Genomic DNA, 26,898 nt, shown 5'->3' with positions numbered 1-26,898 from the left:
CATTTGGCAACACCAATGAGGACTTGATCTGTTGTCATAATGGAAGAGGAACATCTGCAGAAAGAAGACCATCTGTTTAAACACTGTGCTCCCAAGTTGAGATATGCTGTGAATCCTCTTTTACCTTTGTACCTTTTGTTGGCCAGGATGGCTTACATCTTGTGAAACTGAGGTAATCTATAAGAAGAGTAATTGTTTATTGTTAGAACAGGTGGATGAATTTGATCCAATTATTCCATAAATGTGACCAGAATCCACATTAAAGGAAGTTCACCCAAAAGAAATCACACGAATTTGGAAACAGTGGGTTCAGTATAAAAAAATAGAATGAAGATAGTATTCAGAAGCAACAGGAAGAAGATTAAAAAGAGATAAATGATGACAACTCCTATTTAGGGGAGATTTGGGATTTTGTTTTGGGGAGGAGGAGCCTTCTTAGCCTGATCTACTCCTATTTATCCTCACGCTTACTGCTAACTCAAAATTACACCACTTAAAACTCAATCCACCAAATACATGTCATGTTTCCCAGGGCATCATTATTGGCTCTTTCCCCTCACTTCCACCAACATAACTTTATTGAAGAATAATTAACAATTACAAATTGTGTACATTTATGGAGTACAATCTGATGATGCTTCCTATATTTATAAAAAATTCACCACAAACAAATTATTTAACATATTAATTATCCCACAGTTGTCTTTGTGTGCGTGTGTGTGCTCAGAATGTGTAAGATCTACTCTCAGCAAATTTCAAGTATAAAATACATTATTATAAACTGTAATGGTATGTGGTACCCTCTAGGACATGGGATCACCAGCTTCTCACGCTTTCTGCTTGCCTACACAGTAGTTTTTCTACTAACCCTCACTTATTTATGATATTTATCTGGCATGCAATACTTGATCTATTGACTCATCTTGGTTTATATCATTACTCCAGTAGCCTCAACTCTACCTTATGCTCAGATCGCTTCAGACTCCCAGTTGAACAACATTAACCATTACCCAGAAACAGAGTAATCTCAGAGAAGGGACATCATCTTTCACCTACTCGTATAAAAATCACTTACAGGTTTTGTTGTTTTTGTGTCCTATAAATCTTTTGCTACCAACCAGTTTCCACCATTCACACTATTCTTGCCCCCAATCAAGCCCTCATCATCACATGCCTGTTATGACCTCCTAACTGATCTCCATGCCTTTAGTTTTTGTGCCTCCCATCCCATTCCTCAGACTAGCACTAGAATTATTTTTGCAAGAACAAAATGTTACAGTGTCTCACATTACCTACATGATGAGAGATAAACCCTATAAGCAATCTCATTTCTTATTATCTACACAAACACACACCCATGTTTATATCAGCACAATTCAGAGTAGCTATATCTTGGAAGCAGCATATATGTCCACCAACAAAATGGATATAGAAAATGTATTTATGTATAATGGAGTACTACTCTACCATAAAGAAAGATAAACTTGAGTCATTTATGGGAAAACGAATGCACCTTGAGAACATAATGTTAATTGAAATAAATCAGACACACAAGCTTAAATACCACATTATTTCTCTTGTATGAAAAACTCAAATTATAAATAAAGAACAAAATAAAAAGATAGGTAATAGGAAGTAGAGAGGTAGATCTTTCTCAAATGAGAAGGGGATCAGGAGATGGAGGGAAGTGGGAGGGGTGTAAAAAGAATTGAGGTGTGTTATGTACAGGTACCAATTCCACACTAGGAAAGGAAACCTTATGTAAATGCACCAATAATAAATAAATAAAAGAGGTATATCTCCCCCCCAAATAAAATAAAAGCTATCAGACTCTGTCAGATCCCCAGGCCTTCATGCATAGTGTTTCTTCTCCTTGGAATGTCTTCTCTGATACACTTAACATCTGTAAGCACACCACAGTGTTTTTCCATCTAGAAGAAAGTCTTCAGACCTCAAACCATGCTAACTGTGCTCTTCTTTTTTGTATTGCCAGGGTCTAGCCCAGACAGGATCTTCAGCAAATGTTAATTGAATGAATATATCATTTTACATAGAAGATTAATGTTAGGCCATGTATTCATTCTATTTTATTTCAGTTCGTACACTGAGATTTTTTTTAAAGTATTGGTTATAAATGGAAACAGTGATATTGCCCTTGATATTTGCAATAATAGTGAAATGAGATTGAAGGGAATAGAAAGTAGTTATATTTAACCAGTCTCTCAATCTAGCTTTCACTATGGATTAGCTGGTGACTTCCCATAGCCTTGTGCTCCAGATTTCCCAATGAAGGCAATAAACAATTCATTCAGTATTAATCCTAGTTTGGATACATCTTGAACTTTGATGAGCAAGTGAGTAATTGCAATTTGTTTCATTTTCTTTAGCCACAACACAGGAAATTTATATCTGGAAGGAATTCTTCTTGGGGAAGCACTATGTCCAGAAGTATTTACTGGGAAGAGTCAGGATGAATCATAGTGCTGAGAATAAAAGTTTACAAATGAAAATAATTAATAACAGGAGTAGTGCAATGAAGCATGAAGGTGAGGTAACCTATTGATGTGTAGAGATTTTTAAATGTTAGAATTGGCAACCAAAGAGGCCATGAAATCTTTACCTCTAATACCCCCTAAAAGTCATGTAAGAACTTTGGGCAAGTTACACCACCATACTATGCCTTAGTTTCTCACCTGTGAAATAGGGAAAATAAAGGAGTTTCTTTATAAGTTTTGAGGATTGAATAGGATAACAAATGTGAAGCACTTAAGTAAAATATAAATATGAAACCTCATTGTGATCAGTAAGTGTGCACAGTGTCCACTAATTACTGTACACATCTTAGTGACTCTGCAAAACAGTATTGAAGAAACACAAAGCATTATTCTCCCTTCTATTACAGCAACTCAATTAAAAAATTACTCTACTGTCATTTTCTAAAAGCTTATCTTATTCCCAGGAACCACAATAAAGCGCATTTGACTTTGAAACATTCAACATTTAATGTTTCTCCACCTGAAAGTTTCATAAATGGCTCTAGTACAATGCTCCTAATGCTGTCTCAAATTACTAAAAAATGGTCATAAGCATAATAAATGTGTTGTGTAAGACTGCTTGTAAAAGTGGACAATTAAGCTGTATAGTACAAGAATGTTCTCATCTATGGCCTAATTTGTTTCTAACAAAGCACTGCTGAAGCTAGTTTTATTATTTCAATTCTGTGCATAAGGGATCAGAAGTTCAGAGAAATTAAATGTCTAATTTGAGGTTATAAAACTATTTGGTGGCAAGTTGAGAATTCAATTTTTGTCTTCTTATTTCAAATTCCACGTCATCACACAACTTTTATTTGCTCAGCCTGGAAAATCTGGTTTTGCACATCATTTATGGGATCTTCTGTGGAAAGTTAGGTAACTGGTCTGTAAGTTTGCTGATTTCCTACTGGGAAAATAAGTCAAATTTTGTAGTGTTTTCTATGGTGACTTATAGATTGACTTAGTTTCTAACATGGAAATACTTTATTTTTTATGACTGAAGCAGAAAAAACAAAACCAACAATTAACTTAAAAGATAGCTCACTTCTTTCTTTTTGTAATAATCCACTACATTATAATTTTAATATAAATGTCTGTTATTCTCCATTGAAGCTTTTAAGGTTTTCATAGGATATGAAGTGAAAAAGAAATATTTTAATTTTAAAGGTAATAATGATTTTATAAAAATATACATTAAGTGTATCACTTTTAGTTCTTCGAGATATTATTATTCCGCAGTTTTGAATTTTAGTGTTTGAGAGGTTATTTACCTAATAAAACTATAATTTTCTATTTCACCCATTCTAGTTTTGCTAATTTTCTATAAGCTGTTCTTTATCTTTTGGAGATTTTTAAATGGCATGTGAAATGACTGCTATTAAAATATTTATCTTTCATCATTAAATGAGAATCAAAGCATATTATTATTCAGTATGGAGTTTGAAAAAATATTGTATTGGCATATTTTGAAATTTTGTTGCCATGAATTCAACTAATTATTACTCTTTCTCATAATTTCTTTTCTATCATTTGGTATTAAAATTTTGAAAATATTATAGCCAATTGAAGCACTCCACATGATGTTTTAGTAAGAGCAATCATATAAATTATCATCCTCAGAATTCCCAGCGAATTTAGGCAGAGGTAAAAATCTTCACTTGGTGAAATATCAGAGTTGGAGTTTCTATAATTCCAAAGTAGACTTTTAAAAATGTTCATAGCACAACCAGATTCACATTAAACTTTGTCCAATATAATTGTGATAAATATTAAAGTTCCTTGCCATATACATCTAAATAATTTAAACTCCAAGTAAGATGTTTTAGTACTTGTGATAAATGTTTAGGATTTGTATAGTGTTTTATTGTTTCCAATGTTTTTGCAGTGCTTACTATTAATCAATAGTAAAATTGAATTCTCAAATTCCTCTTATCAAGAGTCTCAGTATGATTCAAATTTTGACATTGAAATGAATAATTTCAGTCTTTCTTTGCTTTACTTTTCTTCAGATTTTGCAAAGTTACATTTTCTACCATTTAAGAAGTTACTCATCTCATGGATTTCTGGATGACATAGTCCCCCCACCAAGACAACTCACTTTTTCCTTCTGATCTCCCCACAAAGTCAGAAATCTCTATCATTCAGGACCCCACTTCATTCATCCCACCCTTAAATTCTCCTCCAACTTCAGTATCATCTATGTCCCAGGGATCTATTAAATCCTCTCCCCTTTCATTCCCATTGCCATAAGGGAAGACTTCCCCCTTCTGACATTATGACTACTGTGCCTTCCTTATTGCTTTCATTGACGCTGTTCTTGTTCTGGTTGCTTTATCCCCTATCCTGAAAATTGAGTGATCTAAAGGAAACTTGAAGTTTTATACTTCAAAGCATGGACAATCTCATTATAAAGGTTTCTATTGTCCCTCTTGCTCAACTTTCCTTCCACTCCTTCATGAGAATCCATGTTGTAATTTCTTAATTTCACTTTCTCTCATTTCTGTGATTTGCACATGCTCTTCCTTCTGCTACAGTGATTCTTTTTGAGTGGGTCTTCCTTCTCCACCTGGTTAGCTGCCACTCATCCAGCATGGTTTTGCTTCCTTCAAGGAGTCTTCCCTGACCAACCCATAGCAATGAGCCTACAGCACCAGTGGAGGGGATTACTGATGAATGCATATCCTCTTCCTGGTGACACTACATTCTACAGACTCCCATGCAGTCACAGTCATGAGGCTACATGTCTGATCTGGTCCAAAAATGCCCATAAAGCTGCTCCATACTTTTTCATCTTTTATTGCTCAATACAAATGAACATGGAAACATGAGAAGCCATGAGTTGAAGATAACAGAGCCACTCTGTGATATTTTCTTTGGTCTCTAAACCAACACTTGAGAAAAGTTTCTGGCTAATTATGAATACTTGTTTTACATGGATGAAACTGGAAAGCATATAATATTAAGTGAATATGTCAGGCACAGAAAAATATGTTGAATGTTCTGATCTATATGTGGAACCGAAAAAGTTGATGTCAATAGAGAATAGAACAGTGGCTAGGAGAGACTTTTAAGGATATAGAGGAGAGGGAAAAGGGAGGGCATGATTAAGAGGTACCGGGTGCAGTTGGACTCAAGGAATAAATTCTAATGTTATGGCACAGTAAAATAACCATGGTTGATAATTGAATGTTTGAAAATAGCTAGCAGACAGGATTTTGAATATTCTCAAGACAAAGAAATGATTGATATGCCAATTACAGATTCATGATCATTACTAATTGTATACATGTATTGAAATATCACAATGTGATCCACTAAGTAAATAGTTGTTATACATACTTATTTATATTTATTCTTTTAGAATAACCTTTTTCAGACTTTGCATATTTGAGATATGTCCTTACTCTAACAGCAAGATACATTGAACACTCTTTCAAATGTCTACTTCTCTATCTTCTAATGTACTGCCTCACATATAGTTACTATTGCATAAATAGTTTTGAGATAATTGAATAAATAAAAATGCATTGAGTACAGTAAATGGAGAAACCATCAAATAGTTTTCAATCAAGTTGTCATATTTGATATCTAAAATCAGCCTGCTTTAATCTAATATTACAGCTTTCACAAGATAATTTGTTATTTACTCTCTTTAAAAGTTTATTTTTTCTGGCCAGGTGTGATGGCACATGCCTATAATCCTAGCACTTAGGACCCTGAGCCAGGAACATCTCTACAAGTTTGAGGCCAGCCTGGGCTACACAGTGAGTTCAAGCCCAGCCTGGATTACCCAGCAAGATCCTGTCTCAAAGAAAAGAAAGTTTATTTTTTCTGAAATCATATTATGATAGACACAGACATATGCTTTTGGTATGAAGAAGAATTTACTATGATTGATTTTGGATAATTTTCTCTTGGATAATTCTATTTTGGCCCTTAATTTGCTAGCACGTATCAGATTTTAACAAGTATGCAACAATGCTTCAATTCTTTATTTTTCTTGATAATCTATCTTTTATTCAGCATCAGGATAATACAGTAATTAGTTTTCTGCAAAAGCTAGGTAATTTTACGATAGCTGTGACTGTTAACTAATTTGATTTGTCATATTGTGTAATAGAGAAAGCATTGTAAGTGAGGAAAACTTATAAGCAATAATTAAATTAGGTCACTGGTTTTGAATAGGCAGCAATAAAAAATTATAAAGTACAGTGTTATGAATTATGAATGTAGTGTGTTCATTCATCATTTATATAAGGTAGTTTAATAAAAAGACATAATATTGACTCAGAATGAATTATATGGGGCTATAATTATATGGGGCTGTAAAAGTGTTGAGACTTACTGACTGTGAGAAAAGGAACAGTTCTCTATTCGGTCAGTCTGTCTGGTAACAATAGAAATAAGATGTCAGTTTCCACGAATAATGGTAAGCATATTTTTTATTCACCATCTTGTGATTTTCTTATTTTTAAATGACAATGTATATATTACAGATGTTAGCTGAGTTGACGTTTCTGATATATGAAATAAGTATTTCATAATTATTTTGCTAACATATATCTGAATTCTAGGGTGAGTTTCAAATCTAAAGAATTAAGATTTTCATTTTACATTTAATGTTATTTAGTTTTAGTCTGACTCAGTTCCCCTCATGAATTAGATGAGATAAAAACCTATTGTAATTCTATTTAAATGCTTTAGGCTGTATTTTTTCAGAATTCACTAAGAGGCTTATGACTTAGAATCCTAAAAAGTTTTCTTTTCATGTACAGGAACAAATTATGCCTTTGAAACAGTCAAACAAGAATGTCTCTTTAAACTGAAGACTGAGTTTAAACTACATATATCATTGTGTTAAGAAAAATCCAGTGAAATATTTTTATACAAAATTTAAACTAGCTCCATGTTCTTCAAGCTCCGTGCATAATATAATTAGTAATATGAAACTTAGAGATACTTAAAGACAAAAGAACTTTCTTTTGTAGTCTTACCACCTCCCCTAAAATGATCTGTTTTATAAATTATATATATATATATATATAGCAGGTAAAGTTGCACCATAAAAGATTTTTTAAATCAACAGGTAACTTTAATTCTAGTTCTATTTCCTATGAAGTAATAACTGGTACAGGGAGAAATCTGCCAAATTTCTCACTCACTGATAGATATCATGGAAACATATTTAAATTTGGGCTATTGCTTCACATTAAATAGTTAAAAATAAAAATTCCCAAGGCAAAAATGAATTTTATTATTTGATTAAAATAAGTATTTAAGTAAGTGCAAGTTTATAAGAATTTAATATCACATTTGTTTGTCTTGATTTCTTTTAAATCTGCTATTCTATTTTCTTTGACAAAATTGACTGCAGAGTTTCTCTTTTTAAAATAGTATTTTTTTATGTCTCACATTTTAAATAATCTTATCAGATTTGCTTTCTTATTAACTATTCCACTAATCACTCTAGACTACTGTTGCCAAGGGTTCTGTGAATGGTGCTCGCTTGGATAATCTGTGTAGAACACTTGCTCTTCTGGAAAATAGCACAAGATTTGCTTTAGGTTTCTTTGTAGCAAAGTGTATTGAGTTTTTCTGACTTTGTTTTAGAAAAACAGTGTGTGTGTGTGTGTGTGTGTGTGTGTGTGTGTGTGTGTATTTTATCTCACCATTTATCTATGTTAAACAGAATTTTCCACTGGAGACTCAGTTGTCACCAAGCTGAAAACATAGCTTAATTAGTGGTAGAATCTCAAAGAACATTAATTTCCCCTTCTTCCCTGACTCAATGCTTATCTAACACTACTCAAATATTTCAAGACAGGTTATGTTTTTAAAATTATCCTTTGCATGGATTTTGTTAGAAAGGGGATAATTTTTAATTATATGGAAACTGAGAGAGAGCAATTGGATGACAATAGTTGTCTTAACACATGTGCGTAACTTACTTCCTATATGACATCCTATAAAATGTCAAAAAAAATATGATACTTTTAAAGTAAGAATGAATTCAAAACCGAGAGAGGAAAAAATGTATGCCACCAACAGACTAGAAATATTAAAAGATTGCAGAAAAATAGAAAGTAAATAAGATCAAGTCTACACGGTTATTAAAATGCAAGAAAACACAAGTTAAACACAGGCAAAAGATTTCTGTGACGGAAAGAAAGGTGGGAAAGCCCTGAACACAGTGAGAAGCCTCATGCATTCTGAGAAGTTACAAATTGAAGAGCAATAGTGACAGTAAGGCCAATTAGCACCACCCCCCTCTCTGATCTATACTAAGTAACAGGTAGCGAAAGTGCTTATGTGTGAGCTAAGGCAATGTGTGGGCAACTGGAAGCACCACCGCACACCAATGCTTTGGGAGGACAGCCCCCTAGCATCGCATCAGGCCTCCCGGATATCATTGCTGGATGATCTTCTGAATGAAAGAGGCAAGTGATAGCAATACAAGACACCAAAAGTAGTAGTAGATGGGTTATTCAATATTTGAAGGAAAAATAGTACTGTTATACTGAAGAATAAGGTTAGCAGTACATCAGGTCAGGACTTAAAAATAAAATAATATAAATAAAATCTCTGAGACTATATTACATATCCAGACACTCAATCAGAGACTTTGAAACAAAAATTTCACCATGAAACTAAAAAAATACAGATACTTGATAGAGGAACATAGCTGCAAAACAAAACAGTGAACAGAAAGATATATTTAATAGAGAGAGACAAGAGAGCGAGGTAGTCAGAGAAGCGAAAAACAACTGTACTAAGCTTATTAAACTGTAATTGGGAAAGATAGAGACAACCATCTACTCTTGAGATTGACAAAAATCTAATTTTAAGTGCAATTGTTAAAATTAGGAAAAAATCACAAGAAAAATTTTGACTATGCAATTTTCAAATCAGTAGACCTTAAAAAATACACAATGTAAACTTAATCAGCAAAGGTAAATAAAACAATAAAAAAGAAAATAGATAAGTTTTAAATGTCTATAAAGAGAACAAATATAAATGTATTAGTGGTCATAAATATAGATGAACTTCCCCATTTAAAAAAAAAGAAGAGCCTTTCAGGTGGGATTAATAACAAAATAAAACCAACTCTGAAATTGCTTGTGAGACACATTTAAATGAAAATAAAAGTACAGATAAATGTAAAAAAGAAATAGAGAAAAAAACATGAGGAAAATAATAAATAAAGATGGCATGGCAATATTAATACCTAATAAAATGAAATTCAAGTAGAAAAAGGAGTGAAGGGGACAAGTTGTATTATTACTTAGGATTCTCCAAAAGAGTAGAATCAATAGGAAATGTATATTTACATAAATAATTATGGAGAGGGATTTATTAGATAGGCTTATGGGATCAGAGGCCAGGTAGTCCAACATTACCCACCTACACACTCGGGAGCCAGAGGATCCACAGGTGCTCAAGCCAAGAAGCTGGAACCCCCAAACAACAGGGATCTAGGATGTAGTGTCAGACTGAGGGGATGACTTGGAGGAATCCTGGAGATTTACAGCTGTGAGTCCCTATTAAAAGGCTGAAGAAACTGGAGTCTGAAGTTCAGGAGTGACTGCAGTAGCAAAAGTCACACCCACTGAAGCAAAATGGAGCTTTTCAAATGCAGGCTGACTTCCGGCTTCTTTCCATTCCTTCTGGGCTACAAGCTTGCACGTTGCCACCCACAATCAGGGCAGGTTTTTTCCTCCTCAGTTTGGTGACTTCCATGCCAGTCATCTCTGGAGGCACACCCAGAAGGGTTCTTTACTAATCTCCCCTGAGTGTCTTAATCTAGTCAACTTGACAATCACAAGTTAACCCTCACAAATATATTTAGCATTAAAATATAAGCATTAAAATTATAAATATAGCATTAAAATATACCATTAAATTATAAAATTATAATTCAAAATATAAATATATCACTATTACTATGAACACATATATATATAAAATATAAATTAGAAATACATAAGTAGAAAATAGATGACACAGACACACAAGATTACACTGTTAAATCCAGAATTATAGTACTGGATTAATGACTTACAAAAACACACCTCTTTGTAAAAAAAAATTGGTAAGCTGAAATGATTTTCTTGGGACCAAATAAGAACAATTTTTGGGAATTTAGTGTTTTGATAAAAAAAAGTTACTGAACTGATATATGCATTTATTTTCCCCTGAGCGTTTAAGTAAAATAATTTATTATTACTTTTCACATTTTTGCTTGAGGTCCTGTATAATATCAAAACATAAATTGATTAAAAAATTGTCTTCTGGACATTTTTTTAAAGGTTTATTTCCTCTAACAATTATTCTTAGTGTGAAATGACAAATGATATAAAACATTGCATTTGTTACTATTCATCAATAATTAAAGTTCAAAAGAAATAAGATCCTAATTGTAAATAGCTAGATATCATGTTGCTCCTGCCCACATTACGCATTTTAAGTTCACTCATTTGCAGTAAGGAAGCCCTGCCTATGAAAGAAATGTTTTGGAGAAATAATTTAGCAATTAATAAGAAATGGCTCTAAGAATTCCAGAGAGATCTTAGGAAGACATTGCTGAAAAATCCCTAAAATGGAGAAGTCCAGCACAAAAAAAGAAAAATTAAGTAGAATTTCAATCTTAAGCAGAAAGGAAGAAAAAACTTCAGATCTAACACCAACCATCTGTATTTTTCAGCATCAAAGCAGGAAATGACAAGGCAGAAAGATATATGCCTTGGGACTGTTTGTATATAATGTATGTATTTGAGATTTATACATGGAAATGGGGTGCACAAGCAACAATACAGATGGCATCATTCTCTGGTGTTGCTATGCTGGCAGCTAACAAACAGCAAGGGACATTACAGAGGAAGGATACTGGCCTCAAGTGACCCTTCTCCCAGCTCCCTCTCTACCACTCGAGATCCCTGGTCCCCATGTCCCTCTCTCAGGACCCACACAGCCATCTGATGCTTGAACCCCTGATATGTCCTCTATCTTAACATAGAGGCTGGTGGGAAAACTGTGCAGGTGGTTAGGTTGGACATCCGTGACCCTCACCAATCTTTCAGCAAGCCACACTTAGTGACTGATGATTGGCGTTAAGTTCACCATCATTCTTCCAGTGAATTAATGGCAACCTGCCATATGAACTGAAAGACTTTTCCAGACCTTTTCATAGTTTCTTAATGACATCATGACCATTCCGCTACCCCTAAATTCAGCCCAATATAACCCCACAAAGCTGAGGGCAAACAAGCTTACAGTGGTCAATAGTGCCTTATGTTTAACCTGTCATTTTTTATTAACCTTTTCTTTCGTTTTTTTTTTTTTTTTTTTTTTTTTTTTTTTGTAGAGGGGATCAAACTCAGGTCCTTGTGAGACAGGCAGCGAAACCACTGGGCTAAATCCTCGGCTTATTTACCATTCTTAAACACCAACGCGTGAGGGGGATTAATATTGTTACCCACTTGAAATGGGACCTGGGCTTCAAAGAGACATAATCCAGTCCCTCAAATCAGGGCTAGGATATAGACAGTCTTCCAAGGGTCTAGAAAGAGAAGTTTTGATTAAAACTAAACAAACAACAAAAATCCTCACTTTATTTCCAAATCCAAGAGATCCCCCAAAGGAGGCCAACAAGGGCAAGACAAATCCAGGAGGATTTTTTTGGGGGGGGGGCTGATTTCCTAATGCACTCAGTTGCATCCTCTCCTATCGCACCCCTCATCCGCTCCTCCGGCCCCCAGGACGGTTGTTAGATTCGCCCTGATCTGCTCAAACAGTCAGGTCGTCCTCCAAAGGGGCGAGTCCGGTGCGGATGCTGTTTTCAGGTCCGCAGTCTCTGCCTCCTCCCTAGGCCCCGCCTGCTCTCTGGGCTACAAGTAGCCCAGGGCCCCAGAACTCCCCCAAGTTCTCCACCGAACGCCGGGGAGAGTTTTCCGCTGCCCGGATCTTGGCCGCGCCGGGAGCTCGGAATCCGAGCGGACCCGCCGTGCGCAGATCCTGCCAACTGCCTCGCTGCCCGCGCGCTCTCGCCGCAGGTGACTACTCCTGGAGAGCCGCTGCACTAGGTGGCGCCCAGATGGACTCAATGAAGCGCAGCCTGAGGAAGATGCTGCGCACTGGGGAGAAGGAGCCCCAAGCGGTAGTCTACCACGGCGTTGACAGCATGTCTGACTCCAAGGACTTTAAGGTACACCTGGGCCGTCAGGACGGGCTTCAAAGTCTGGGCGGGTGGTCTGGTGGTTTCCTTGCGGATAACATTTGGATACCAGAACTGGTAGCAGCAAGATGAGGCGAGCAGATGCTTGCTTTAGGAGTGTGCACCATGTAAGAACTTCTCGCCGCTGGGGAGCCTGCTGGACCGCGCTTGTAACGCGTCTGCCCAGTGACTGCTTTGTCCTTTCTGTCTGCTGGTTGCTTTTCAACTTGTTCTTGGTGGGTGGTGGGCATCTACAATTTCCGGAGATCTACCCAAAAAGTACCTCCTTTGGCATTTAGCAGAGTAAAGTCAATTACCTAAAACCAAAACAATTGTGTAGTGTGTGCCATTTCCCTTGGACTTTTTATAGGCTTTCTTTTAGAATCAGACAGCTGAAAGGCAATATTCTGGCTGATGGCCATACAAAGGTACATAGGGGTTGAGGAGCATTCTTGTCCAGTAGTGTGAAACAGAGACCCACACCCTGCAAACAATGCTTTGCATTGAACTGAAGCAGGACTGGCCCTGGGGGCCTCAGAAAGATTAACAGATTAACTTTTTGAAGGTGGGTAGGTGACTGGGATGGGGATTCTGTTTATTATCCAGTTCTCCGGATGTTTTGACCTAAGGTAGTACTACCACCTGATGTACTCTTCTATTCTGCGGGGCACAGGCTGTTGACTATGGATTTCCTCAGATTGACAGAAGGAGGGACAGTCTCTCAAGAATCAAAGTATCATTAAGAGTGACTTTTCAAACCCCCAGTGCTTTCTACAGTGGAACCATGCTAATAGCTCCTGCATTTTCCAGGAAAAATAATGCTTATACAAATACACATATGTTCATATATCTTTCTTTTATTTACAAAGGTATGAAGCTGCAGAGATTTGGACTTTGATTTGCTTATGAAATGTATTTTAGAATACTTTTCAAAACAGTGCTTGGAGATTTGCCTCATTCATTTTTAGTAGCTTCATAATACTCATGTATGAATGTATCATGGTGTATTTAACCAGTCCTGCACTGATAGACACTAAGTTGTATACGGTGTGTTTGTGATTGTAGATGTGGCTTCTCAGTCTTAATATTTTTGTGTGAAAGTTCTAGAAGAATCAGGAGAAATACAGTTTTAACTTTATGATCATTGGCAAATGACCACTAAAGCAGGTTGCATGAACTGACAAAATTGCCAATTGTGTAAGTTGTGTAGTAAGTCACACCGACCAGCAAACCAGATCTCTAAACTAGAGTCTACACATACAGATTCAACTGTGACTTTTTCATCCTCCTTCATATTAGCATATTAAGTAAGATCTTTGGTTTACTTCGAAGAACTAATACATAAATAGATTTTATCACTAGCGTAACATCTTTGGAAGTAACATGGAACAGGGAGAAATTTAAAAATTTTGAAAAATAACTATGTAGTTTTTTTTTTTTACAGATAGTTGCTAGAGGGTTTCTACAGTCCAGTTTCAGTCTTTTTTCTTTCCTTTTTTGGTACTGGAGATTGAACCCAGAGTGATTGTCCTGAGCTACATGGTTAGCTCTTTTTTATTTTTTATTTGGAGACACCATCTCCCTAATTTGCCCAGGCTATGCTTGAACTTGTGATCCTCCTGCCCCAGGTTCCAAGATTGCTGGAATTACAGGTGTGTGCCATCACTCCAGACTTCAATTTTTTTTCTTGTTTTTATTCAGTCTTATTAACTAAATCAAGTAGAACCCCTCATGTTATTTAAGGCTATATTATGACTTATAGACTGAGAGGTTTAGATATTTTCATTTCATCAACTGCAGTAGTTTCAGATCATTCCATAAACTCCCAGTGGTTGACCTCATTTTAAAGCAACATATATATAAAACTAGGGAAAAATTTGAACTCAAGTACTTTCTTGGTGGGTTTCTGATATGAAAGATATGATATTTAACATATTTTTACACACACACAATCTCACGAACTCTAACAAAATCAAAAGATCACAGAAAACTTGCAAAATGTGAAAAATGTAGAAAAAGAACTGTTAGATACCATTTCCTTTTAAAAATAATTTTCAAGAGTGTTAATACTTTAGCATTTAACCTTTCAATTGTTAAGTCTTTCATTCTGGTTTCCTTCCTTCCTTTTTTTTTGGTCCCTTTACTACTTATGTGTATTTCATTAAAGCCAACTAAAATGGATATATTTTAAATCTCTGATTTAAAGAGCCTCATTAGAATTAGCTTCTCTAAAAGTACTGTAGACACTTTATTATGTATTGAATCTAGAAATATTTCGGAATCCAAAAGAGCTTGAAGTTACCATGAGACAGGAGGAAACTACATGGTATCATTTGTCTAAATGGCATCCTAGGCTTACCTTCGGGAACTTTATTTAAGAGTCCTTTTCAAAATTCAGTGGCATGTCTTTTCCTCATTTGAGACTGTCTAGCACACCTCATGTGCTCTTGTCAATTATTTAGGTACTGTTTGTCATTTTTAGTTGAATAGTGCCAGTGAGCATGTGAATCTAGTACTTCCTCTAAAGACTGTTGAGTTGCATGTGTGTCAACAGCACACCAGCAACCAGACTTGTAAACTCCTCTTTCAGTCATGAGGTGGGCAGTAGAGTCCTTTTATTAGCATCCAAAGATCATATCAAATGCAAGTGCTAAACTTGGATTTGGATAAACACTTTCTTAAGAATGAGCCTATTTCTGTAAGAAGCTCATCTAAAATGCATTACTGCATGTGAGTAAATGCAGAAATGGCTGGGTGCTCATTGGCATAACCTGAAGTCACAAAAGGTATATGTAGCTTATATGGAATTCAATTTCTCAGTTTAAAAGTGATACATCTCTAAGAGTTTGCTGTATAGAAGAGTGATTTCTTAGTGGTTTCTTTTTTGCTTCCCTCCCTAGATGAAAACATTTCTACACATAAAAGTATCATGAAAAAGTGAGTGTAGTCAACTCTTAGCATAGACAATGCATGAGGGATTAAAGAAGAACTAGTTTTTCTCAAATTTGTTGTTATCTTCAGAACCCTTTTTAACATAACAATATGGAAAATCTTGAAGAAGGCTTGTTTACAAGTTATAGCTACCAATAGTTATTATATTAGAAATTAAAGAGGAGAAAACGCTGAAAACCTGAAAAGCCCAGCACACATTCTCCTACATTCTGAGTGACTGTACATCTTGTGGCATCTGAGAGATACCAGCCTGAACTCCAGACAGAGTAAGAGAGGCTACATGGAGGATGGGATGCTAGCACTGTTAGATAGGCCTCCCAGGAGATAGAATTTACGAGGGCTGCTGGAAGCCAGGTGGATGGAGAACAAGGAGAGGAAGAAGGTGCCGCATGTTCAGGTAACTGGTCTTGCAGAGCACAGGCACAGAAGCACATCCTGCAGATGTGAACATCGGGCTTCCAGAGAAGGCCATGTGCAGTTCAGGGTCCTGTTAACCTCAGTCTGGAACCAAAACCCGCAGTTCAACTACAGATTTAACTGTGCCTTTGGCAGCCAAATATCAGAATATCTAATGCAATGTCATTGCATCACATCTCCAATGTAGTATGTAATCAATGATATCGTATCTGAACAATGTAAAAATGTTAACAATAGAATAAGGTATGGTTTTTATATTTATGGATAATACCTTACTATTCACTTTCAAATATAGGCAAGAATTCTGGAAGCAACTTTGAATAAAAATCTTCACTCACTTGAAGTATACTTAAATACTTCTGTAATTAATAATGCAGAAAGTTCTTAATTTTCTGTATAAGACAGATACTAAGAAGTTTCAAATAGTTGAATCAGGAAATAGTTTGTCAATATGGATGTTATGAGATGATTCATTAATAAATTTTAGGAACAACAGTATACTTTTTTATCCAATACATTTAAATTTAAATAATGCAAGGCTAATAGGGACAAGTTAACAGCATTAAAATTTTGTAAAAAAAAATTGCAATAGTAACATTACAAATACTAAATAAAATACTCTTTAAAGTTTTATTTTATTTTCAGTAATTTAAATACTGGAGATCAAACCCAGGGCCTTGCCCATGCTCGGCTAACACTCTATCATTAATTACATCTCAAGCACCTAATTTTTAGTAATTTAATTCTCATATGTTTAAAAAAATCCTATTAGGGATTTTTTTTACATCTTGTGAGATGAACATAGAGATTATCATCTCAAAATTTTACAAGGAGAAAACAGAATATCATTCATGGTACAATCACCTCCAGTTCTCACATGATGAAGAGCATAAAAAAGGAAGTGTTAGGAGAAAGTGTGGTACTCAAAACAGCTCTTGATCTTTGCCTGTCGGGAGCAGAAGTAAGCATCTTCTTCTTCTTTTTTTTTTTTTCTTTTTGGTACCAGGAATCAAACTCAGGACCTTGCACTTTCCAGGCAGGTGGCGGAACCACTGAGCTAAATCTCCGGCCCAAGCATCTTTTAAGAATTGCACATTTACAGGCCAATGACAGCAGCTGACAGGGCTAAAAACCTGTTGAGCCTGCCCTCTCATGCCTGTTCTTATGCTTTATGATATCTCATTCCTTCAAATTGTTCATTCTGTGTTGGTGGATTTTGCATGCACCTCTTTTTCATATTGCATGCCTTTGGGCAGTGGATCTAGTAACCCATCAGTGTCCTGAGATCTGGCTCAGGCAAGTGCACATGAGTGTTAGCTTTTCCTGCCTGCAAAGAATAGGAGGAGCTCAACCTGACCCACTTGGCCTGAGTCAGGTACCCAGTGTTCAAAAGAGAAAGAATACTCATTCCCAGGAGAGTGGGCGACCATTTTAGATTACTGACCAAGTAAATTATAAGACAAGATTCAGGATGATTCTTGCTCTGGTTATATAGGGAAACACTGGATGGAAATTGACTGTAGGTAGGGAAACTAAGGGAGAACAGAAAATTTAGATTCCTGGATTTAATAATCCTTGCATTCCTAGAAATCCTTTTTCTAATCCAAATTTCTCATGTAGTTTGACTTCATTTTCATCAGACAAAGTGAATTCTTCTGTATTTTTGTTACATTTATTGGTTCTCAGAGCACATTCTTAAATTCCTTAAGTTATTTCCTTAAGTTTACTTTGAAACTTTCCTCAAAGCCTTTATTTCTCCAGCATAGGCAGGTTTATGATCAGAAGGCCAAAACATTTATTTAATATGCTTATCAATACTTAGGGATTTGCTTTTACTTTATGTCTGTAAGAATTCTGTGTTCTTCAAGAAAAAAGGGAAAACATTGAAGCAAAGTTTTTGAAAATGGGGAAGGGAAGAAGGGTAGCAGAGAGAGGAGGGAAATGGGAAATGAAAAATTAAGATATGTCATGTACAGGTATAAATTCCCTATGATGAATGTGATCATTATATATGGCATATAGGTAAGAGTAAAAATTTTTTAAAAGAATTTAAAAAAAAGAAAAATATTTACCTTTATATAAGCATAATAATTTGGAGTAATATTAAACTTTTAAAGAATATTAGAAGCTTTGCATATTCTTGTTTAAAGTAACAGTTTTATGTATATACTTCTCTAGGTGGTTTTTGAAGGAAACAAATGTAGATTACAACACTTTGTCAAGAATCGATGGAAATTAAACAAATATAAGGAGGCAAATGTCTCTCCTTTGCATCATGCTGCAGCAGAGGGTCAGCTAGAACTGATGAAGATGATTATCAGTGGTTCTTCTTGTGAAGGTAACAAAATGTTACAAGTATTCCATAAGTCCATCATTGTGTTAAAGTCACAGGGAAGAGTGGTATGAAAAGATTCTAAAAGGTAGATTAATTAGTGCCAGATTACAGAGGATCTGAATATAATTACCTGGAGTGTGAGTTTCCCTACAGACCAATACTTTTTGAATGTTACTGCTAAACTACTATGAAGGAGAGTGCAGAGATCTGGGACACCCACAGGAACTGAGACTTTCTTTGGATTTCTGGACAGATAATAAAAATTCAGATACATTTTACATATCTTCTTTACTACTTTAATGGATTTTATTCTACATTTCAATTAATTGTCATTTAATAAAGTTGACATCTCAAGAAGATGTAATGTCTTCCCTCTCCCATCATTGCATACCCACCTTCTTTGAGAAATTGAACTGTAGATATTGAAGGAAGTGGGTGCACAGAGATTTCAATAGTGACATGGTATGACAAGATCTTTGTTGTATAATTCCATAAATACCGTGGAAGATGAAATAGAAATAGAAGTCTAGGCAAAAAGCTATTTAGCATAAAGAGAAGATAAGGCTCCATTGTGATTGTGAGATCTGAATAAAGAAAAAGAGAGAGTTCAGGAGATATTGGCAGTTATGTTCAACAGTGCTTGACAGTGGATTGAACATGGAGAATAGTTGGTTTGAGCTGGACTAACTTTGAGAGAGCTCAGGCTGATAGGACACACCCCCCCCAGGGATGTAAGTAAATAAAAGAAAAAAAATGTAAGCGTGGGGGTGTGAGGAGATTGAGTCACACTGAGTTTGAATGACCCAGGGGACAGAACCTTGGAAATCCATTAGACAATCAGAAATGTAGAAGGAAAGGAGCCGTCCTCACAAGGCCATTACTGCATAGAAGTAGATGAGACTGTGGGAATTAATGAATGTATTTTAGAAGACCATAGATTCCCAACAAAGGTAGCTAACAGTTGAATACCGACAAGAAAAGATAGATAGCAGTAGAAGAACCAGAGAAAGTATAAACAGGGTAATGAGTAAGAGACTGATGACATATAAATAGAGAGAAATTTGGGGGACCGATGAGTCACAAGGATCAGTGGCTCTAAAGAGATCACGTAGGAAGAAAAACACAAGAAAGCCTTTATATTAAGAGTCCCCAGTGACGTTGGTAAAAATGAGTTCTGAAAAGTGGTAAACGTAAAGGCCTAATTCAAGTTATCTAGTTAGTAAATGGGTGTAAGCATGGATACCTGTTTAAACTTGGTACTGAATAGAGTGTTCCATCTTGCTCAGACAGAATGGTCAAGAAATGTGTGTGAGGATGTGTCTAATTCTTGGTGGGTGTGTTGTGTGTGTGTGTGTGGTTGTTGTTGAGAATGAGGTGAATGAAAGGATCAGAGAGAGAAACTTTTAAAAAGAGAAAAACGGGAAACTTGGCCATATCTTAGATCCAGGTATTATAGATGACCCCCATTTATGAGTGAATCGTTTTCTCCCTCCACAGACATAAAGATACATGACCACTGATTGAAATGACTGATACAGCAGACAGCCCTTTCTGCTTTAGAGTAGATACAGGGCACTTTAGGATGAAATGACATAGAATTCTCATGCTAAGCCCCCAGGATAAATAGTATCATTTGTTGTATTGTAGAAATATGTGGTAACTATGTATAGCATCAGGGCTCAAGCTGTAATTGTAGTCTCCTGATTTATTAGTGGCATATCTTTTTTTCTCATTAATATTTTGGAACATTTATTATAGGCCTGGTACTCTGGTGAGATCTTTAAAGATATGAATTAGCATTATTCTCCCCCAAAGCATTGTAAGGTTTGTGTGTGTGTGTGTGTGTGTGTGTGTGTGTATTATTTTGTACAAAGTTTGGCTATGAGAAAGCTGAGGTTCAAATGGATTTTATTATTTACACAACTCCTTACTAGTTGTATGATAAACATATTCAACCTCAGGACCTTCCTTCTGAGTATTGGTCATGAGAGTACCTTGCAGGCTAATGGCAGCTTGACTGAAATCCTGGTCATGTGAAACCTTGTAGATCTCCTGGCATATACTTGCTGCTCTTATATAATCTCAATGTTTTCTCACAATCCCCAAATTCATATATAGATAAAGACATGTAACAGTAGGAAGACCTATTTCTTTCGAGTGCTATGGTTAGAAATTTAACTCAATTGACAAGATCAGTGTCATATTTTCATATTCTCAAAAGTGCCCCTTTGATGTTTTTTTTTTTGGTACCAGGGATCGAACTCAGGACCTTGCATTTGAAGGGCTGGCTGTAGAACCACTGAGGTTAATCCCCGGCCCTTAGATACTTTTTGAAAACTGAAGCTGTACTTTTATTTCTATAAAGAGGATGCAGCTGATTATACTAGCACTTGGCACTGTGAATTGAAGTGGATGCATACTCAGGAAGTAGAGAACACAGTCCAAACAAAATTTAACCCTATTTTGGATTTTTTTCTAGTGCTGAATGTAATGGACAGTTATGGAAATACCCCTCTGCACTGGGCTGCAGAAAACAACCAGGTTGAAAGTGTTAAGTTTCTTCTCACCCAAGGAGCAAACCCAAACCTCCGAAACAGCAGCATGATGGCACCCCTTCACTTAGCTGTGCAGGGCATGTACAACGAGATAACAAAGGTGAGGCTGCTGCAGGCTGCAGCTGGAGCTTCCAGGCCAGCAGGGGCTGGTACCCACAGCTGGATCTCGGCCTGGGCCAGAGTGGCCAACCTAAGCTGTAAGGGCAAAGCCAATGTGAGGATTCAACATTCGCTTTCCTTCTCATCACTGGTGTTACTGATGATGGTGATGATGGTATTATCTTTCGTGAATAGTTTCAGTTTATGAAGCAATTTTAAAAGGTTTGTGTTTAGCTTGTTAAATCTTCATCTTAAAAACAACTACAAATTAAGACTATTAGTATCTCTATTTTATAGCTGAGTAAGATAAAGCACAGAAAGAAGTAAATAACTTGCCTAATGTCACATCCTTCAGGTCTGGCATACAAGGAGTGAGTGGAGCCTTGTTCATACTTCTACCCTGTGTCTGGTTTGGAGTTCTATCACAATTTTTAGTTCATGAGATTGTCACTCATTCTTCATATGCTTTTCTTCTGTACTGGTTATCTTTGAAGAGGGGATTGTGGCTTACTTATCTAAATGTTTCCAGTCCTTAGCCCCATGCTAGTGAATGAAGATTGTTGAATAAATAAATGAATGGGTGAATGAATAAGTAAAGAAGAGAGCAGAGGTATTGGTACCTATAAAAGGGGTCAGGACAGCCCTCTAAGGAGGTTAGTAGAAAAAGGCCTCTGGTGATAAGCAGTTTTTTTTCTTTTTAAAAAAATTCTACTATATTTGTGAGCCAGGTGCTGCTTCCCCTATCATGCGGGTTGGGTCACTAAGGATGGCAGGGACACCCACCCCAGAGATGTTACATATTTCTTCATGGAACTCTTGTGCTTTCTCAATAGGCTCTTTCCAGAAACAAAAGCCCATTAACTTAATTAATCTTGGCTCTCAAAAGTGTGACTTGGGAATTCAAAGGCAGGTAACAGTTGAAATTGTACTGTTAATTAGAAAAAGAAATCTTCAGATCAACAAATATAGAAAGGCAAATATTGTATAGAAATAGAAAAGACAGTTTAGAAATAAGCCCATAGCAGATTTATAAACTGGATGGTAGACACAAAGAACTTTTCCTGAGTGACACCAAAACAAGAAGGAAATTAGAATCATAAGAGAGTTTAAATTGTCTCTCTTTTACTTGGTCTTTCCAGCCATAACTGTGTCTATAATATTCTGAAATCCCCCTGGCTCAGCAGAGATGAGAGAAAGTGGAGCAGGAGGAAGAAGTTTTGGAATGTCTCCCTGCATGCCTGTCTCCCTTTGTCTCCCTGTTATGCCCATGGCTCTGGCCTGTACCACCAGCCCTTGACAGTTAGGAAGGCTTCTTCATTGTCCTCTCCACCAACCTCCTCCCACCTTCCACCATTTCCTGTGTAGTTGTAAAGTGAAAAACTGTCATCCATGTATCACCTAAAGTTATAGTATACTATGGAGCACACTGGCTTGGGGATTAGAAGTGCCATTATTTCTGAGACTTTAGTCCTTGGGGCTTCCACTCAAAGTAGCCAATTGTTTGACTCTCCCAGAAAGCTCCTTGGCTTCTTATCAAACATATCTAGAGAGCTCACCTGCAACCTTCCAGACATGCCTGGTCATGACTGAATTATAAGTAGATGCACAGTTTAGTTGCTCTCTTTGGGACTACTGCCACATAGAATTTACTACAGTAGTTTGAAAAATTATGCCTATGATAGAAAAATAGCAGCACCTTAATAAATGGTACAGATCTATGACCTGTGACTCTAAAAGAAAAAAAAGGAGGAAAAAAAATCTCTTCTTGTAGACTTTGGTGGGTTCTTTCATATGTGACCCTAGAGGTTCTTAAGAATAGATACAAAAGGGAAGGGGAAAGGCAAGAAGGGAAAGGAAAAATTATGAGAAAAAAAATAGAAATGAACTCTATGTAAATAGGAAAGGGTGGAGGGGGTGAAGGGTGCACAGGTAATGAGGAAAAAACAAGAACCAAGATACATCATGTACAGGTACCAGCACCCAGTGATAAATGTAAACATATTGTATGCCTGAAATGTGCCAGTAAAAGAATTTAAGGAAAAAAAAAAGAATAGATGCAAAAGCATCTATTGTCTCTAAAGTGAAACTTTCGCTCTAATTTCTCTTCATCCTTTAATAATTTCCCTATGTGTTCTTAAGTACTAAAACCTCAATTTAATTTTCTCTTCTGAGCAGAGCTCAGTAGTAAGCCTAATTCATCTGCTGACACTCATATTGGGCATGTCTATTGAGAATGAACTCTAGTAGGAGGTTTGATTTAATTTAAAGAAGTTAAGATATTTAAGAAACAGTTTTTGGAATTAACTTCTTAAAACAATTTAACATAAGCTCATTTTGTAGTTTTATTGTAATGCTACTGCAAAAAGAAAGGCCTCTAGAAGGTCAAATCGAAGATTTTTGTCTTGAGAAAGATACTTATGTAATTTTTTGTTAGATTTAATCCAAAATGAAGATTGGTTACAGATGTATAGATTTGGCCAATAATCAACTGTCAGTTACCAGGTGAGTGGGCAGCACATCTTCAATTAAAGTCCATCAGAAAAATTGCTTCACTTTAATCAGGATACTAATTTCTAGCATCATAAAAAACAGTTTTCTTTTCAGACCAAGTGTGAATTAATTAAGTTATTCCAAACCATCATATGGTGCTCTATTTGCTCTACTGAAGAAAATGGAATTTTTACTGATGTTTCCTATAATGCTTGAAAAAAAAAAAGAATGAATAGAGGAGGGAAAGACTATTCCTTCCCTTCCTCCCTTCCTCTCTCCTTCTTTTCTCTCTTCTCCTTCCTTCCCTCCCTTCTGCCTTATGTACACATTCCAAATGGCTCCATACATTTTTTGATGAAGATATTAGTTAGTGTATCTCACTTATACAAATGCTAAGTATTAAGTGAGACTATGTTAAGTATTTATAATTGTTATTCTATTTCCAATTCCACAATTCAATATTTCCCTAATTGATGTGATATTAAAATTATTATTTTGTACACTTGATAAATTTAGTTGGTACCCACAGTGAGCAAGCTTTTGTGCCAGATTCTGTGGGAGAAAGATGAAAAAAGGCAAATGAATCACGGTCCATGGCCTCTGAGAGCTTATAGTCTACTAGATGACAAGTCCTTATTTGAAAATCTTCAATTTAGCTTTCTGGCAATTATTTTCCCCTTTTTTGTAGGTCTTGATTGAGCACAGCAGTACAAATATTAATTTGGAAGGAGAAAATGGAAATACAGCAGTGATGATCACATGCGCCAAAGATAACAGTGAATCACTGGAAATTTTGGTTTGTGTATAATCTTATTTTGCTGCTTTCTTTATCTTTTCCTAAACATAGTATGAACTATTCTTATTTATATTAGCTCTTCGTTTTCTCTCTTTAGCAAAACATAAAAATATAGAGAATAGGTTTGAAAAACTTAGTTCTGTATGTTTTTGTATATCTCTACACTCCTTGGATCCTAAATGGACCTGAAATTGCCTATAGAAAACTAATAAAGCATGAAAGAAAATATGGGAAAAAAATGAAGGTGAAAAGAAAATATAGGCAGGGAAAATTTAAGATGACACTGATGGTCAGGCTACAATGTAAAATACAAAGTATAACAGACTTTATGTTAATAAACATTAAATCATACATTTTTTTCAATTTTTTTTTCTGGTACCAGGGATCGAACTCAAGACCTTGTGCTTGTGAGTTAGGCTCAGTGCCACTGAGCTAAATCCCCAGCCCCATACATTTGACTCTTAGCTTCCAAATAATCAAAGGAAAGATGAATATATACAAGGTATAAACGAAAGATATGGTGAATATTTAAATTAAAAAAGTATTACAATAAAATACACATTGCCCTAATCTCCTTCAAAATGCTTCCCTTCACTTTGAACACTTATCCATCCTTCTTGCCACTTTCTGAGGCATTTCTGGAAGTCCTCTTTCATGAGTGTCATAGTTGCTTGGTGTGGCTGTTTCAGTGTCCTCAATAGATTCAAAATGTTTACCATTTGTGGTCATTTTGACTTTGTGGAAGAGCTAGAAGTGCCATGGTGCTGTCTGGTAAGTAGGGTAGATAAGGGCACACTGTAATGCTTATATAGGCCTACCTTTCTGTTGGACAGCACTGGGAAGTGGCATTCACTGTATTTTTTAATTATACCTCTTGAATACACTCATAAAAGAGGACTTCCAGAACTGCTTTAGAAAGTGGTGAGAATGATGGGATAAATGTGTTCAAAACAATGGGGAGTATTATGAGGAGATTAATAGCAATATATTTTACTGCAATATATTTTTTAAAATTTTAACATTTACTGCATTTTTTATCACCCCTTTCAGTCAACTGAAAGACTTACTTGGCCCATAAGATAAAAGCCAAAAGAAACAGTTGTTCCCATTCCTAAGACTATAAGAAATTTCTGCCATGGTTTTGAAAGGGGAAATCCTTTTATTGATTGCTAAAAAGATTTAGCCACAGCCAACAGCCAGCCTGGATATCTGGGAAGGTTTTCTGGAGTGGCTGGAGACCCCTGTCTCAGTGACATCCTTCCTCCCAGCAGTGCTCCTCCTCATTACACTACTAGAATTCCAGCAAATAGTTTTCTCTCAAGTCTTCCATAATTAGGTGTATGCTATCTAGGCCATGTTCTGTATTTTTATCACTTGATTCTACCTCTTCATCATTCTAGAGAGTAGGAAAATAAAATTTTAAAATATTTAAATATTTTCTTGGTATTTAGATATACAATCATGTGTTAACATATTTACTAGCTGTATTTAGAGACAAACTCATAAACTATAGGCTGACATAACTGGCCCAAAAGGGAATAAGTAATAAAGAGAATAAAAATAAATTAACACTGAAATCAAGAATTTAGAAAAATAGCTTACATAAACCAAAACAAATTTTAATAAAGAATAAAATTAAAAGTGTTTTAGAAAATACTGTATATCTTATTTCTTTGCAAATGTAATTTTTATATGCTTATTTTGCAATTGCATTGTTCAAAAAGGCTTGTAATAAATAATGTATTCCTTAGCAATATGATTTTATGAAGTATATCTTCCATTTTTTGCTTTCTTTTTCTCCAGTTAAAAAAAGGAGCTAAGCTGTGTAAATCAAATAAATGGGGAGATTTCCCTGTTCACCAGGCTGCATTTTCAGGTGCCAAAAAATGCATGGAATTAATATTAAAGTTTGGTGAGTGGAGGATTTCTTACATCCTTTCTGATAACAAATCCTGTTCTTATAGGTACTATTAATTTGAAAAGTATAAAATAGAATTTATAGATAGGCTTTTGTGTAAACCTAAATATCCCTTCTCTTGAAAAATCTATTAGTTCATGAAAATGTTCCCCTGATTGGTATTTTCTTCTAAAGGTGAAGAAAATGGGTACAGCAAGCAATCTCATATTAATTTTTTGAATAATAAGCAAGCCAGCCCACTCCACCTGGCAGTTCAAAGTGGCAACTTGGAGATGATTAAAATGTGTCTCGACAATGGTGCTCACATAGAGCAGATAGAGGTAATTATCCATAGTCTACATGGCACTTTTATTGTAGAATTGTAACAAATTTTTTTCTAAAATGCCTTATCACTCCTTTATAGTCAATTTAGATATAAAATGCATATAATACAAAATAAATGTTATTTCCTTTTGTTCATGCAGAAGAGAATATCCTAAAAGTTGTATTAGCAAATTTCAGCACACCAGTTAACAACTGTGAATACAGATACTGTAAAGACTATATTCAGTTTAACTGCCATTAAATAAGTTAAAGCCTACCCTCAAAACAG

General features: G+C 35.7%; 1 protein-coding gene across 1 annotated transcript in view; it reads left to right on the top strand.

Annotated features, from left to right (window-relative positions):
• Window positions 1-12,450: 12,450 nt before the first annotated feature.
• Trpa1 (transient receptor potential cation channel subfamily A member 1) overlaps window positions 12,451-26,898 on the top strand; it is a 45,568-nt gene continuing 31,120 nt past the window's right edge. The window contains exons 1-6 of the mRNA XM_004842180.3: window positions 12,451-12,735; window positions 18,292-18,451; window positions 20,928-21,103; window positions 24,281-24,388; window positions 26,192-26,300; window positions 26,481-26,626. Of these exons, the coding sequence (XP_004842237.2) occupies window positions 12,625-12,735; window positions 18,292-18,451; window positions 20,928-21,103; window positions 24,281-24,388; window positions 26,192-26,300; window positions 26,481-26,626 (810 nt within the window). The 5' untranslated portion in view covers window positions 12,451-12,624. The remainder of the gene's footprint in view (window positions 12,736-18,291; window positions 18,452-20,927; window positions 21,104-24,280; window positions 24,389-26,191; window positions 26,301-26,480; window positions 26,627-26,898) is intronic.

The sequence above is a fragment of the Heterocephalus glaber genome, unplaced genomic scaffold (genome assembly GCF_053883595.1).
Source record: "Heterocephalus glaber isolate CG9 unplaced genomic scaffold, H.glaber_assembly_v1.0 deba00001553, whole genome shotgun sequence".
NCBI lineage: Eukaryota > Metazoa > Chordata > Mammalia > Rodentia > Bathyergidae > Heterocephalus > Heterocephalus glaber.
Note: the sequence above shows the minus strand (reverse complement) of the source record. Positions and strands in the feature narration are given on the sequence as shown.